Genomic DNA, 16,064 nt, shown 5'->3' on the forward strand with positions numbered 1-16,064 from the left:
TGGTGAGAGGCTGGAATGGGCTGCCCAGTTTGATGGCTGAGCCCCCATGCCTGAAGGTGTTTAAGGCCAGGCTGGATGAGGCTCTGGCCAGCCTGATCTAGGGTGTCCCTGTCCATGGCAGGGGGGTTGGAAGCAGGTGATCCTTGTGGTCCTTTCCAACCCTGACTGATTCTATGATTCTTGCCAGAGCAGATCTCTGTTGCTATTTGTTAAGAGAATTTCTTACCTAACATGATTAATAATAAGATTTGTAGGTGGTATAAAAAACTCCTCCACTCCTTGGAAGGGCGTGCGGATCACATGCTGCTCCTCCCCGCTGCTTGCCTCTGGTATTACCTACAACAAATGTACACAAGGTTGAGTAGAGGTAGAGCAGTGAGTCAGGCAGAGAGGCAAACACAGCTTACACAGTCAGCCATGGCACTGGGTGGCTTCTCCCAGGGAGGTGGTAGACTCAGACTGACTAATGACTCCAAGGCATTGTTTGGCATAGCTGCCTTGAAGAAGGTGTGCTAATAAACAGTGTTTGCAGCTTGACATTTGTAAGGTAAGTACACAACTTGACTTTCAGAAGACGTTTTTATCTCCAGAAAGAGCAGTTGTGCAGGAGCTGAAGCAGCGTGACAATGCTCAGATGGCAGTAATTTATTCCTCACTGTCTAAAACAAACATTTATTTTGTGGTCATATTTGTTAATCTCACTTAAATGCACACAGATAATTTGCTGACTTGAAGGATCAAACAGCACCTTACAGCAGTTAATTATCACCTTGAAGGAGAGGCACTGTTCATCCAGCCACAGCACCATGTAAAACTTGGGAAGAAACAGAGGAAGGCCCTTTGGCTGTTCCCCTAAGTACTCTCCTCCAGCACAACACACATCTCTGTACCCACAGAAACTCATCTCCTCCACTGATCCCAGAAAGGAGAAGTGCAAAATTCCAACAATTAAAACATTCTCTTTTCTTTATTCTCAGTTCACAGAATCCCAGCATGGTGGGGACTGGCAAGAACCCCATGGGATCAGCCAGTCCAATCCCCATGCTAAAGCAGGGTCACCCTCAGCAGCTTGCCCAGGATCACAATGTACAGATGGGTTTGGAATCTCTCCAGAGCAGGAGGCTCCAACTTTTCTGTCCAGCCTGCTCCAGGGCTCTAGCACTCTCAGTCAAAGATGTTTCTCCTTCTTATCTTCATAATGAACCTCCTGGGTTCCAGATTGTGTCCACTGCTCCTTGTCCTGCCCACTGGGCACCATTGGCAAAGAGTCTGGCCCTATCCCCTTGTCCCCCCCACATCGATCAGATCCCCCCTCAGGCTGCCCTTCTGCAGGTTAAACGTCACCAAGACTTTTGGCCTTTTCTCCTCACAGAAATGCCCCTCAGCATCTTGTGGCCTCCACTGGACAGTAGTTCCCTGTCTCGAACTGGGGAGTCCAGAACTGAACCCAGTGCTCCAGATGTGGCCTCTCTAGGGCCTTCCCTGGTGCAGGACTCTACTCTTGCCTTGTTGAGTGCCATACGGATCCCCTCCGCCCAGGTCTCCAGCCTGTCCAGGTCTCTGTGAATGGGAGCACAGCCTCACATGGTGCCAGCCATGCCTCCCACTTTGGTACTGTCAGCAATCTGGCTAAGGGTCCACTCTGTCCCTTGCCCAGGTTACTGATGAATGTGTCCAGAGAAGGGCAACAAAGCTGGTGAAGGGCCTGGAACACAAACCCTATGAGGAGAGGCTGAGGGAGCTGGGGGTGTGCAGCCTGCAGCAGAGGAGGCTCAGGGCAGAGCTCATTGCTGTCTACAACTACCTGAAGGGAGGCTGTAGCCAGGTGGGGTTGGGCTCTTCTCCCGGGCAACCAGCAATAGAACAAGGGGACAGAGTCTCAAGTTGTGCTGGGGTAGGTCTAGGCTGGATGTTAGGAGGGAGTTGTTGGCAGAAAGAGTGATTGGCATTGGAATGGGCTGCCCAGGGAGGTGGTGGAGTCACCGTCCCTGGAGGTGTTCAAGAAAAGCCTGGCTGAGGCACTTAGTGCCATGGTCTGGCTGACTGGGTAGGGCTGGGTGCTAGGTTGGACTGGATGATCTTGGAGGTCTCTTCCAACCTGGTTGATTCTATGATTCTATAATTCTATGAAGACGTTGAGCAAGACTAAACCCAGTTCAAAATGACTTTAGTCCATCCCTTATAAACTTCTGCTGCTCTAATGTGCAACAGTAGTTGCTCTGAATTTATAGCTACATAATTCATTAAGGAAATGCTAAAAGCCTACAAGGCTCAGTTCAGAGAACTCTCCTGGATGTGCCATTTAGATTTCTTCCAATTAGATCACACAAGAAGGATGTCCACTCTTGCAAGCTGCTTTCATGAGGACAATCATTTGCTTCCCACAAGCCTGTAATGGCTGAACAACAGCACCCCATTAGTTGGCTGCTTGATAAATCCCTGACTTCAGATCAACCTTTGCCGCTGCATCTGTGTTCAAAGAGAGATTTTATTGTCTATCTGCAACTAACCACTGCAGGCTGGAAGAACCAACTGTGCCCAATTAGTCACTGCCCACCTTTTGGGAAGGAAGGTCGGAGGAAAGCAAAGATCTGCTGATGCTGATGCTAATCTCACTCCCTACATGTGTAGCTGCACTTCATGAAGATAACAAAGGGACTAGATCTGAGAGTGGAGCATTGCAAGAAGTCTCCAGCTGTGCAGATGGTGTGTTCTTCCTCATCATCACATGCTTGTGCCATCTCTCCTTTAATTACAGAAACCTCTCACAGCTGGAGGGAAAAAATTAAGTCAGAAAGGGTAACGAGAGCCCATTTAGTCTCCTTATAGCCTGCACAGGAAACTGCTTGTCCCCAGGTGAGACAAACTGCCTCAGAAACCTTTGGTTATTTGCCCCTGTTCTGCTTCTGGCATCTATTCCTAAGAATGCCCAGGCTGAGATGTTGTTTGTTGGTCCATCCCTGATCACTGAATCTGCAGCTGAAGCTGTTATCTTGGATGGAGGATGGGCCTGGTGTGGCTGGCTTGTCCCACCATCACAGGACAGCACCTCCAGTAATGCCTTGGGCAACCCCATGACTAACATGGCCTCCAGAATTGCAGGGTTTCAGGTCAGAAACTTAAACACCAGGTCCACTCTTCCTCTCTGTCTGCTAGGGAATGCTTGAATGTAGACTTAGGAGCAACTCTGTGGTAGAATGAGTACTCACCTATGTTCCCAGAAAGGTTGGGCAGGAAATGTCAGAAAATAACTGCTAGAGAAGGCAAGCATGTCTGGATGGATCAAATCAGCTCTGCTGTGTGACACAGCAGCAGCAAAATGCCCAATTAGATGCCTGCACTTACTGCTTCTGTATCACCAACAGAAGAGTGAATCATGCAGGGCAATCCAGAAATGGAAGCTAGTTGAATTGTCCATTACTGCACCCTAGAGAGCCCAGCATCATTGGGGGTTTGATGGTGCTGAGTGTGGAGAAGATGCAGGGACCTTGCTGGCTGCCCTCCAGAGGAGTCACTGGCACCCAATAACAGAATCTGTCCCTGAGGTTTTACTTTTGCTGCTTATGCTTTTGTCATGCCCTAGAGAGCTCTTTCCTGCATTTCACTGTGAAAGGATCATTCTACCACATTATCACAGAATGCTTTAGGTTGGAAGGCACTTTTAGAGCCCATTTAGTCCAAACCCCCTGCAGTCAGCAGGGACATCTGCAACTAGAGCAGGTTGCTCAGAGCCCCAGACTTCCTGACCTGGAATGGTTCCAGGGATTGGACATCCAGCACCTCTCTGGGCAGCCTGGGCCAGGGTCTCAGTGCTCTCAGTGTAAACAAATTCTTCCTCCTGTCTAGTCTGAATCTCTCTCTTTCAGTTTAAACCATCACCCCTTGTCCTATCACAACAGAACCTCCATCATCATGCAAAAGGAGGACGAAGGCTTGTGAGAGACAAATGACAAGATGGGTTTAGGGAAAAGCAGGAGCTATTCAGTGCCCTGGCTGGAACCCTGCATTTCTCCTTTGTGGAAGGCAGGGAGAGGTAAATGACTTCACCAAGCTGGAGCACAGGTTGGTTTTGCTTGCTGCACAACAGCAATTCTGACAGAGCTAGGAATCTTGAGGCACAGCACAATGCATCCACTTTTAAAATGCTTCTTCCATAGGCAGTGTCAAAGTCTCAATGCCTCAATGCCTCAACCTCTCAATGGTTCAGTGTCTCAATGTCTCAAATTCTCAGCAGACATAAAAATTCCCAGGTCATCCGCAGCTGAGGAGGGTGTGCTGCAGGTCTGCATGGAACACACACTTAATCCCTACCTTGGGTCTATCCTTGAGTGTGTTGCTTGGCCTGACTTACACCTCTGTTGAAACACCACTGATAACCTGAGGAGCAAGAGATCTCTGCACAGAAAGGATGATTTCTGTGGCTGCTTGGTACTCACTGCTTTTAGCCCTCAATCAAGTTAAAAAGCTCATGCAGGCTGCACAAATGACCGGGAGCATCGCGGGCTCATCCTGCTCACAGTCAGCTGCCAGCCCTTGCTGTATGACTTTATGGCACTTGGCTCTGTCCTCAGCCTTAAAACAAACCAGAGCTTGGCAACAAAGCAGTCCTGCTGCCAGCCAATGGCACAGTCATTGCTCAAAAACAAATTAAGCAGCAGGAAAAATATGTGAGGAAGGATGGAGGAGGGATAAATAAGACGTGCCGGGTATGCAAACGGAGGAGCTTCTTTACCTCCAGACCATTACATGCTGTTAATTACCTGCTACCAACCAGCCACCAGCTTGCTACTGATGATGCCAAGCCAAGCAAAGGCAAAGGCTTGGGCATGTAAGCACTCACCTGCAGCGTTGGAGAGGACTTCTGCATGTCACCCCAGCTAAGCACCCAGACTTGGTCGTGGGACTTGTCGTAATGCAATTTGGTTGGCAATGGGTCAACGTCAAAGGTCTTAAAAAAAAAGCAGAGGTGGGTATTTAGAGAGAGGCCCAAAGGCACAGGATGCATATTGCCTCAGCTACTGCAGCCATTCCCACCACCCCCAGCACACCCCTTTGTGCAGCTCCGCACAGTAACCTTCAGATCGATGGGGACGGCAGCACCGGCGCAGAAAAATCTGGCTGCTCGGTGCTGCTTTGCAGCTGGAACACCACTCCATCTCATGCTGTTACTTACAGCCAGCAGATCAGGGGCCAATTTCTGCTTGAGTTATACCCACACCAGTTCATTCTTCCCAGCCTGCTTATAACAGAGGTCAGGCAGCAGCTCAATAAGCCTAAGCCAGAAATCTGTTGAAGCTTTATTTTAACATGCTGGCTGCAAGCCTGGCTGCAGGTACAGCCTCAAGATGATGATAAACAGGCTGTAAAAGAGTTTTTTTTTCCCCTGCCAGTGAGGTTATGAACATTGTGACCCCATGGGTGAAAGCAACTCAGATCCAGCTTTTTAGTGCTGTCGGCAAATCCACTGGGCAAAGAGCTGTTTTGTCCCATATGAAAGGCTTTTGCCATCACTGGATGAAGTATTCCCTTTGTCAGTACCTGCACGGCTTTCTGAGTCTGGATATCAATTATCATTACTCTGTTCTGCTTAGGCTGTGTCACATAAATGTACTTGTCTCTGACATTGACCGCTGAAGCCCAAAGGCAGGTCTGAGTGCCTTCACCTTCCACTCTAGGACAGATCTCTTCCTGAGGGGAAAGAAAAAAAAGAGACAACAGGTTTAATTTCTCCAGTTCCAGGGTCTGAAGCAGCAAGAAGCTTAGCCTTGAAAACCAGAGAGAAAAAAAGTCCAGGGGGATTCCATGAGGATGGTTTTCCCCTGCCCTTTTCTTCCCTGGAAAACATGAAACCTTTACTTTGTCAGGTAGCACACTGCAGCCTGGCTCTAGCCAGTGACATTAAACAGCTGGACCTCCTGCACACTCCCATGGAATCCAAATAACCACACAGGCTACAGATCTGTCTTTTGAAGCACGCTGTGGTTCATCACTTGCAGTGCTGCCAGCATTTATTAGCCACAGAAATATCACTCTGTGCTTGGGAAAAGCAGAGGTTTGCACTAACTGAAGCACAGCTTCGTAGTTTTAATAAAGTCCTCACTTTCAGTTCAGGAGAGCATGCTGTAAGATGCTTGTGCTCAGGGGAGCAGCAGAATCATACAACTGTGTTGGTTGGAAGATACCTTTAAGATCACCGAGTCCAACCTTCAATCTAAGACCACCATTAAACCACATCCCTCAGTGCCACATCCACACAGTTCTTGAACACCTCCAGGGATGGTGTTCAACCTCTAGGTTGTCCTCCCTGGGAAACCTGTTCCAATGCCTGATCACCCTTGCAGTAAAGAAATTGTTCCTAATATCAAACCTGAACCTCCTCTAGCACAATTTCAGGCCATTTCCTCTCATTCTATCACTTGATAGTAGGGAGAAAAGCCCAACCCCCCCCCCCCCCCCCCCCCCCCCCACTCCAACCTCTTTTTAGCAAAACAAATAGGGTCCTACAGTCTACTGCTCCAACACAGAGATTTCCTCCTGTCCCAAAGGAACCATATCCTGCTGCTTTGCACCAAATCCTGTTTATAACTGTCTGATGCCATATTTTGCCTCTGACCCTCCACTCTTGGAATGAATTTTGTGACAAAGTGGTATTAACTTTAGCAGGATCTGCCTGGTACCCTGAGTTTGAAGAGTCATACATGATCTCACCAACAAGCCTCTGCATGTTGGCTACCCTTCACCACTTTTCCTTCTGACAAGTTTCTTTAAGAGCATTTCTGTGGGACCAGGCTGTGGTGTGGATAGAAGAGACCTTTAAGATGAAGTCCAACTCTTAACCCAGCACTTCCAGGTCACCACTGGACCATATCCCTTAGCATCACATCTAATTTTTTAAATCCCTCGAGGGATGGGAACTCCATTAGTACCCTGAGCATCTTGTTCCAGGACTTGACAACCCTTTTAGGGAAGAAACTGTTCCTCATGTCCAACCTAAACCTCCTCTGGCACAACTTGAGGCAATTTCCATGTATCTATGCTTGTTCCTCAGGAGAAAAGACGGATCCTCACCTCACTCCAACCTTCTTTCAGGCAGTTGCAGAGAGCAATGAGATCTCCCCATAGCTTCCTTTCCTCCAGGCTGAACAGTCTTCCCAGTTGCTCCTCACCAGCCCTGTTCTCCAGATCTTTCACAAGCTTAGTTGCCCTTCTCTGGACATGCTGCAGGACTTGCAACACATGGCACAAAACCTCAGCCTTGGGTTTTCAGCAGCTGCTCATGCAGCTAAGCACCTGACAGCCTCCGAACTGCCTCCTTCATCCTCAGCTCTGTGCTGGGCCTTGGTCTCTCACAACATGAAGCTACTTAAAGCATGAGGAGCAGGGAAAGGTCAGTGGCCTTTCTGCTACCGTGCTCAGTTGCAGCTGCTCCACCTGCTTCTGTGTCTTCTAACAGCAAATAAGGAACCTTTATTGCTGGAACCTTCCTAGAGTTGCAGGTGGTGTCACTGTCTATGTGGCAAACATTCCAGGTACCAAAAGGGAACAAAGGAGGAAAGAAGAGTCACTCTTCCCTATACCAAGGCAGAAAGCCCTATGATGTCTGTAGGAAACCCTTAAGAGGTCTTCCTGAAAGGCTGCCAAGTAATGATGTTCAAAATCCCTTTTATGCCCACCACTGTGCTGACATTATTTCCTTAAGTGCCCTCACTCCTTTGTTCTCTTCAAGCTGTTTCTCCAGAACCACCTCTTCAATATTTACAGCTTTTGGGAAAAAGAAACACAAGACTTCTGTCTTTGAGTAGCAACAGCTTAAGTGTGGCTTAATATTATTAAGTCCCAACCAAGGAGCAGTCATGGGGTGAGCATCAGTCTGGATTTCTACTAGAGTCTATTAAAATCCAGGGGTAAAAAAATGCACCCAGCATCAAAGAGAAATTCACTGAGATTTAAAAAATACTGAGCACAGACTCATAAGAAGTTCTTGACCTATGGCAGTAGAGCCTGACCCAGCCTGTGGGACTCCTGACAGCAACTCTCTCAGTTTATTCCTCCCCAGATTGAAAGCAAGGCTTAGAAAGAAGCCAAGTTCCTGGCTTGCTCTTTAATAAAACCTAAATAAAGGAGTGACTAAGAAAAGCATTTCTGGATGTCTTTCAGCACCTGAGTTTCAAGAGCAGATACATGGTGCATGTTACCACTCAGGAGTACCAACACATGCCATTGAAAACCTTGGTCTCACAGGGCCTCCAGGCAGCTGTTACCCCACTTGCCACGTTGAGCTACACCAGGTATGAACCACTGCTTGATGTTCACTGACACCTTGACAAAATCTCCTTGCGATTTCCTACAGCCAGGGTTAGGAAAACACAGTGCTGGCAGACAGTGACAGAGAGAAAACAAGGACAACACAGACCTCCAGTTCAGTGGCAGGAGATGCAGAAGACCAGTATGGCACAACCATCATCCATGCTTTCTTGTTTGCCTCCCTGCTGTGGTTTAAACTGGGAAACTACTTCTGAGGAGCAGAAAGTAGCTCACACCACTGCCTATGGAGCCACCAGTGAAAGGGGCCAGCTAGCACTAGTGAGCGATGTGAACACCTCTCTGCTGTTGACTTTTGTCCTCTCCCTACAGCCCAGTTACAGCTTCTGAGGATGGATATGTAAACAGTTCCACAAACAGGATGAGTGGTAACCTTTGCCTTCATTTAGACAGGGTAAGTGGTCACATTCTCTGCAGTGTGCCAAGAATCTTCCAGATCAGTCTTAAAACTTCTGCAGCTCCCTTAATTTTCAAGAGAAGAAGATGCTGCTACACCTCAGGGATGCCATGTGAAGCCCACCAAGCCCCACCAGCACTGTGCCAAATGGCTCCTTTAGCAATAATAACCTTTGAAGAGATTAAGAGAAAGTTTCCCAGCCATGAGCTGTAGCTGCTGGGTTTAGGACTTACATAACTTGTGAAAATCCTCTCTTCAGGCCTGATGTGTCTCCGGATTTCACATTCGTTTGGCTGAAGGACTGTGATCCCATCATCAGAAAAGACATAGAACATATTCCCAACACTCAGGCCTTGAAGGGGGATAAAGCAAAAGGAGTAGGAGTTTTAGTTGGCAGTATTCAGAGCTGTTAGGGTTTCTTTGAAGAACTCTCCCTCCTCCCCCAGCAAACAACACCTGCCTTACATCAAAGTTGGTCATTTGGATGCAGTAGGTGCATTCACAAAATCAAGTTTCATGTCACAACAAGGGCTTCAAAGAGTGAAGAGGTACAGACACGTTCAAAAATGCATTGCCTTGGTGGCAGCAGTTGTGGGCAAATAATTCTGTTCAGGTCTTAATTGTTGGCTCCCTCAGATTATGACTTTGGCTTTTCCATTATTTCATCAAAGAGAATTCAATGAACTAAGACAGAACTTCAGTGCCACTTAACCCGAAGGTGGTTGTGTTACAGGTGTCCTGACTTCTTGTAGCTGTGGTGCAGAATGGAAGTGTTTAGCTTCTGTTCCACAAATAAAACCACAACTCTCTCTCTGTTTTGTCCAAAGTGGGAGGGTGAGGGAACTATTGCCACCAAAACAAAGACATTTTTGGAATCTTGCAAACTGTAACTCACAAATGTGGAGTAGTTCAGCATCGCAATAGCACTCATTTATCCAACTGGGGCATTCCAGGAGATTGGAAAGCTGGCTGGCTGTCATTGCTTTGCTGTGAGGAGATTGCATTCTATCATTCCTGCCATGCAGAAATGCCTGGGAAGGCTGAGAATTTAGTTGTTCTTCAGCTACATGCAATGGCAGTAACGATCATCGTTAAGAACAGCTCAGGATCTCCTCCAGCACTCTGGTCAGAAAGATCCAAGCATGGCTTCATCTTTGTCATACCACTACCAGGAGGTATTTGCAATGACCACTGTCACCCCCAGTAACGTTGATAGTGTACTTATCTGCCAGCCACGTGGTGATGTGATCATTTGCAAGCTCTAATTGGTGTCATTTTACCCATGGAGAAGTAAGGTCCTGGTTCTACAGGTCTGAACAACGTTCAGCGTGACAGTTCCTTCAGTAGCTGCTGTGGTGGCAGCTCAATGCTGCTCACATCTAGAGCTTCTCACATCTCTTAGGGGTTTGCAGGAGGGAGGTCTAAATCATCACAAGACAACTTCACGCTAAAAACATCTATAATTTGGATTTGGGGAGAAATTTGTACAACACAGCATGTTTAGTGAAGGGGGTTTTTGGTGCCAAAACCCCCTTTTTGGGTGCCAAAGTAAGTGGCTTCAGAGTACATGGACTCAAGGCTTGGTGTTTGCTGTACTGACAACGTTCAAGTTGAGTCTCTCTAAACCATAGCACAGAAATACCCCAGTTAGGGCATCAAGTGGGTACAGGAGCCGTGATCCTTAAATGTGATGCCACGGTGAGGGAGATCATGCATGTAGGAAGAAAGAAGCTCCCAAACTCCCATGGAGAACTACATTATCTCTACGGACTAAGGGCTGTTTTGAAGAGTATATTGTGAAAACATTTCATTTGGGCACTTTGGACCAAAATCTGCGCTCGCAGCACCCACACAATTCCCACCTGCTCCAGTGGGATTTGAGTGATGACCTCAGAGGGCAGAGTTTGACCCTGGCTGGAATGAGTGCACATATTGTCATGAGGAAAAGGGGTTTAATCCTAAGAAGTGGAAACAGGCAGGCAACAAATTATGACCATTGTGAAGATGCTTACTATTATTTTCATGCACAATAGCAGCGTGATTTTGTCTGATGATCCTACCACAATGAGGGTGTATTTCACAACTCATGTCCTTAATTAGTGGCAGAAATGCTTGGATAAAAATTTTACCCCAGCAGGTTTCCAGTTAGTGACTTGGCAAGTCCTACTGCTTATTTTACAGTACAGTGAGTTCAAGTGTTTTTCTCCTAACTGGTCAAAACACAATGCAAACAACTAATAGCATTCAGACACTCTCTTTTTCAAGGCAAACTTGGCCAATTTGAATTAAATTACATCTTCAGAGAGTAGTCTTCACATTGATTTTTGGGCAAAGCAAGTTTTTTACTAGACAAAGTAGGTGTTTTAATGTGACTTATGAAGCATTTGCCAAGTCTTGATGAGGGTACACCTCTAAAACTCTTGTGGATGTTGGTAAAACAGACTCACTTGGGATTATATTGCAGTCTGGGAATTATGCAGTGCAGAGGTGGGAATGGGGAATTGTTATTTATAGGAATGAGGCAGGCACTGGACTGGGAACTGGAGGACTATGGAGGTTTTTTTTTCCTTTTCCCCCTTTTTTAAGTGAAGACATTTTGGGTTGGATGACACAACCAGTTCAAAAGCTAATTATAAAAGGCAACGCACCTCATCTGTGTAACAAACCCCCCTAAAAATGGGAAGGGTCTCCTAAACATAACATTTCTTATCTGAACCATTCTAGATGAAGTTGGTTGGCTCTAACATTTTTATTTTGTTAAATCTACAGGAGGACACCCGATGACAAGAAGAGTTTTCTTGATTTGAGGAAGACAGTCTCCATCTGAGCATACATTTGTATTTCTCTCCTTGGAGATCAAAGGGCAAACTTGTCACAGTGCAATACTCTGATCTGCTACTTGAAAAAAATGTCCTTGTTTTAATCTAAATGCCTGGAAGTGCTTTAGAACTGGAATTTGATAAAGAAAAGGCTTTCTAAGTGCATACATTCATGTAGCTGATGACTGCCTGCTGGCACGACTCACTCCCTTTATCCAGATATAAAGAAAGCAACACTGGCACGAAACCAAATCTCTATCTTGCATTTGGGCTACTTGTAGCTGTTCTCTGTAGCAAATTAAGAACTAGTTTGTACGTGGAGCCAACACTGCCTGTGGTTCCAGTTCATGGTTAACTGGCTGGTCATGCTATGTGCACTCACTTCTGGAGGTTCCACTGAAAGGTCTGAAAAGGTTTTGAGAAGAGACTGATAGAGTGACTTGTAAAATGACCAGCTACTTGGCTTAGAACTTGGACTTCTGCACAATGCTCTGCCTAGGCATTTCACAAACAGCTTCAGTTACTACAGACCTTGCAGGCAGGAGGATGGGATCATTTTAAGGGAGCTCAAGTCTACCAGTCTGTTTGTTTGATGCCACTACTTGCGCACAAACTTTCATTTTAATGGAACTGAAAGAGCACATTAAAATGCAACCCCCCAGAATACAAGTCCTCTCTTTTCCAGCTTTCTCTGGGCCAAGGTTTCACAGGCTGAAGCATGTTGGATGGATTATTTGTCTAGAGCGAATGTGCTGATCAAACACTATAGGACAACACAGGCAGGAGAATAAACCTGCTCTAAAGATATTCAATTGCTTAGGGACATTGACAGCAAATCTGTTTTTCCTGCCCATGTTTTCCCCTATACATTGCCCATGCTTTTATTCCAAATGTGCAAGGCTGAGAAGCTCTAAGCCCATATTATTTAGCAGAATTAGTAGAAGACTTTCTTCAACCAACCTCTTAGCTGTTCTTTAAATGCTCTACATCTGGTAGGGTTATCCAACTACCTACTTTAGAAAGAAGCAGAAGGGATACAGCATCTAAGCAGGAATATAGCACCATGCAGCTGATGCTGGCCTGATGCAATGCACTTCTGAGCAGGAGGGAAATAGCAATTCTTAGTGCCCATAATGCCATTTATAGGAACATCAGCAGTAAATAGACACTCTTCATTGCTGTGCACCAGGCACCTGCAGGTGGAATTGGGAGTTAAGTGCAGGAGAGCTTTCTTAGGTGGCTGTGAACATCTCATGACCTCCAGCAAGCTGCATTTGCTATGTGTCTGCAGCCGACAGTGACTGAGGGCTTGGCAATTTCCTTCTGCCCCTAAAATACTTTGGGTCAAGCCACAGCAATCCACAAAGCTCCATGTCAAGGTCATGAAGCACCTGGAGGCACTATTTATGGGTCAGTCTTTGCACCCTGAGCATGCAGCCCTTTGTGGAGGAACATCTGGAGGGAGGGGTGTCTGCAGGGACAAACATGCTGGCAAGATGCTGGCAAGAGTGGTTTGTAAGGGCACAGAGACCTTCTCCACAAGGGTGGAAGGACACCAAGGTCCCAGCTCCCTCATATGCAACTGGTAGATGTAAGAACTGGTTTATGCCTGAACTTCAATGTGAGAACCTTCCTCCAGTGACCTCACAGTGTCAGGAGCCCAGAGCTGGGAGGTTCCCCATGCATGCATCCCTGTACCTAGAGAAGCAGATGGGCTCAGAAGCTCCCTGGGCCTCTGCACCATGCCTCTCACTGTGAATCTGGGAAATTGTGACAGCACAGCTGCACACAAAATCAAATTAATTATCATTTCAGGAACCTCCATAATAACTTTGAATCGTTTCACACTTTAGGATGTGTTTCTTTCTTCTCATTTGGCTTCCAAGACGCACCAATGCTGACCTTGATCAAGCTGGAGATCTTAACTGCCAATTAAAACAAGGAGGAATGGGGCAACCTTTACCCTGCATTGATTGAAAGGATTGAGGAAAGCAAAATCTATTGTGGGTGTTTTTTTCCTGCCTAGCACTCAAGAACACAATTTTTGTTGCTCACCTAGTAAACATCAATATGCACTACTGAGGAGGAAGAGCTTCAATTGCTTGCTTAAAAATGCAGTGTATTGAATTTATGTCTGACTTGGTCAATTATGGTAATTTGGGAGCACTTCTGACATTTGTTAATGCAGCACAAGAAGGCTCAGGCTGCTCAGGCTGGTGGCAGTTGATAGCAAATTCCCATTTTTCTACATTTTATGTTCATCTATTATTTCATAGTGGGAAAATGTGAGAAGTTATAGCTACAATTTATACTATGAGAGTGACTTTTCTTATTTGAATAGTTTAGCTTTTAAATGTCTGGTCTGTCCTTAATCAGGTAACTATGAAAGTTGATAGAGTTAGTGGCAAGTCAGTGGAGAATGGCCCATCATGGAGTTATTAAAGCAGACAAGCACATTATCACTACACAAAAGAACTTTACTGCAGTACCTTCCTCTCGCCACAGTATGTTTGCAACTGCAGCATCAGAAAATTGGGGAAGCCAGAAAATAACCAGGAAAAGCAAAAACAAAACAAAACAAACACAACAAAACAATGTCAAAACTTTCATTGTAGCAAGTCAGTGGATTAGCACTCATCTTTACATGAACTAATTGGTGAAAACCTTCTAACATCCATTCTAATGAAATATTAGGAAAGATAAGACACTTCTAAACACATTTGCTCCTTCTAGAGACCATCCTGAAATGCTGACTTGGGAAAAATCCTCCCTAAAATAAAGCAGACCCCAGCCTGGGCAAAGCCTTACTGAAGAGATTACCTCCAAATGCAATTTGAGTTAGAGGACAGGCTGTGATTTTCTCTCCAGGTTCAATCAGAAGCCTGAAACTTGTAATTTAGAGCAGCCATACATTTTGCTGCATTCCTTCTTGGAATTCCATGCCACTACCTTCTCTTTTAGGGCTCCAATGAGGTAGTGAGGAATGGAGCAAAGCTGGAGGTGGGGAGATTCGGACTGGATGTGAGGAGGAAGTTCTTCACTGTCAGAGTGGTGAGAGCCTGGAATGGGTTGCCCAGGGAGGTGGTTGAGATCCTATCCCTGGAGGTGTTTAAGGCCAGGCCGGATGAGGCTCTGGCCAGCCTGACCTAGGGTAGGATGTCCCTGCCCACGTCAGGGAGGTTGAACAGGCTGATGCTTGTGGTCCCTTCCAACCCTGACTGATTCTATGATTCTAATCCCCTTTGAAAGCACATCTACACTTGAATTTCTTTTTAAGATACATCCAACTATTTCTCAACATTGTACAATTTCCCCTGCTCAAGAATTCAAGGGAAAATGACCCATATTAACAAGAGTGCACAAATCTGGTTAATGAGGAACAGGATAAATTTCCCAAAGAATCTCCATGAGAGCACAGATTTATGGCTAACTTTCTTTTCAATTCTTGCTCTACATTAACAGCCAGAAAAGCAGCAAAAAGCCCTTTTACACCTAGCCTTTCCCTATCACACTCTACCCATAGAGTCATAGAATCAACCAGGTTGGAAGAGAGCTCCAAGATCATCCAGCCCAACCCAGCACCCAGCCCTAGCCAGTCAACCAGACCATGGCACTAAGTGCCCCAGCCAGGCTTGGCTTCAACACCTCCAGGGATGGTGACTCCACCACCTCCCTGGGCAGCCCATTCCAATGCCAATCACTCTCTCTGACAACAACTTCCTCCTAACATCCAGCCTATACTTCCCCTGGCACAACTTGAGACTGTGTCCCCTTGTTCTGTTGCTTGGTACCTGGGAGAAGAGACCAACCCCACCTGGCTACTGCCTCCCTTCAGGTAGTTGTAGACAGCAATGAGATCACCCCTGATTGCTACCCATGCAGTCTCTGATGTAGTTAAGACAGAAGACTTTGGAAGGATCAGGCTTCTGAGAGCTTTTCCACTTGGGTAACTGGTCACCTTCATCATTAAATGTGTTTTGGGGACGCTGTGGTCAAGGTAATACTGCTGCACCCTATGGGAGACATGCAGCCAGAAATGGCTGGGAGAATATTTGTCTTGGAAGTGGAAGACAATTTCACACTGAGGGAAATACATATTGCTAGCTAACAATGTATATACAGGTAAAGTAATTCATTCTGTCACTATTTTTCAAGCATCTAATTATTTCAGAGCTTCAACTTGGAACTGGCTGTAAAAGAAATTTTGGATAGAAATCAAGAAAATATGTTTCCTAAATCCACATATAACTCAACCAAATACTAGATTTTAGATTCTTTGGTATCTAAAACTATCACAGTGTTTAGTTCTTTAGTAAGAATGTTACCTGTGCCATATCCAGAACACTTCTGACACACCGAATCATTTTGTCTGGAAAAGACCTTTAAGGTCACTGAGTCCAGCCATTCACTAACTCCACCAAGTCTGGTGCCAAACCATATCCCTCAGCACCACATATCTGTCTCTCTTAAAGTCTGCCAGGGATGGACATTCGACCACCTCGCTGGGGAGTCTGTTCCAGCATTTG

The 16,064-nt window shown here is 46.0% G+C and overlaps 1 protein-coding gene across 10 annotated transcripts in view; it reads right to left on the reverse strand.

Moving 5' to 3' along the window:
• The window catches only part of LOC135185125 (follistatin-related protein 4-like), a 291,550-nt gene that overhangs the window by 7,265 nt on the left and 268,221 nt on the right, over window positions 1–16,064 (reverse strand). For 8 of the 10 annotated variants that reach the window (XM_064161548.1, XM_064161545.1, XM_064161555.1 and 5 more), the window contains 5 exons: window positions 14,028–14,054; window positions 8,953–9,071; window positions 5,539–5,688; window positions 4,841–4,948; window positions 227–336 (listed from right to left, as the gene is read on the reverse strand). In XM_064161548.1, the coding sequence (XP_064017618.1) occupies window positions 227–336; window positions 4,841–4,948; window positions 5,539–5,688; window positions 8,953–9,071; window positions 14,028–14,054 (514 nt within the window). The remainder of the gene's footprint in view (window positions 1–226; window positions 337–4,840; window positions 4,949–5,538; window positions 5,689–8,952; window positions 9,072–14,027; window positions 14,055–16,064) is intronic. The other 2 variants (XM_064161549.1, XM_064161547.1) reach the window with 1 other exon arrangement.

The sequence above is a fragment of the Pogoniulus pusillus genome, chromosome 22 (genome assembly GCF_015220805.1).
Source record: "Pogoniulus pusillus isolate bPogPus1 chromosome 22, bPogPus1.pri, whole genome shotgun sequence".
Lineage (NCBI taxonomy): Eukaryota > Metazoa > Chordata > Aves > Piciformes > Lybiidae > Pogoniulus > Pogoniulus pusillus.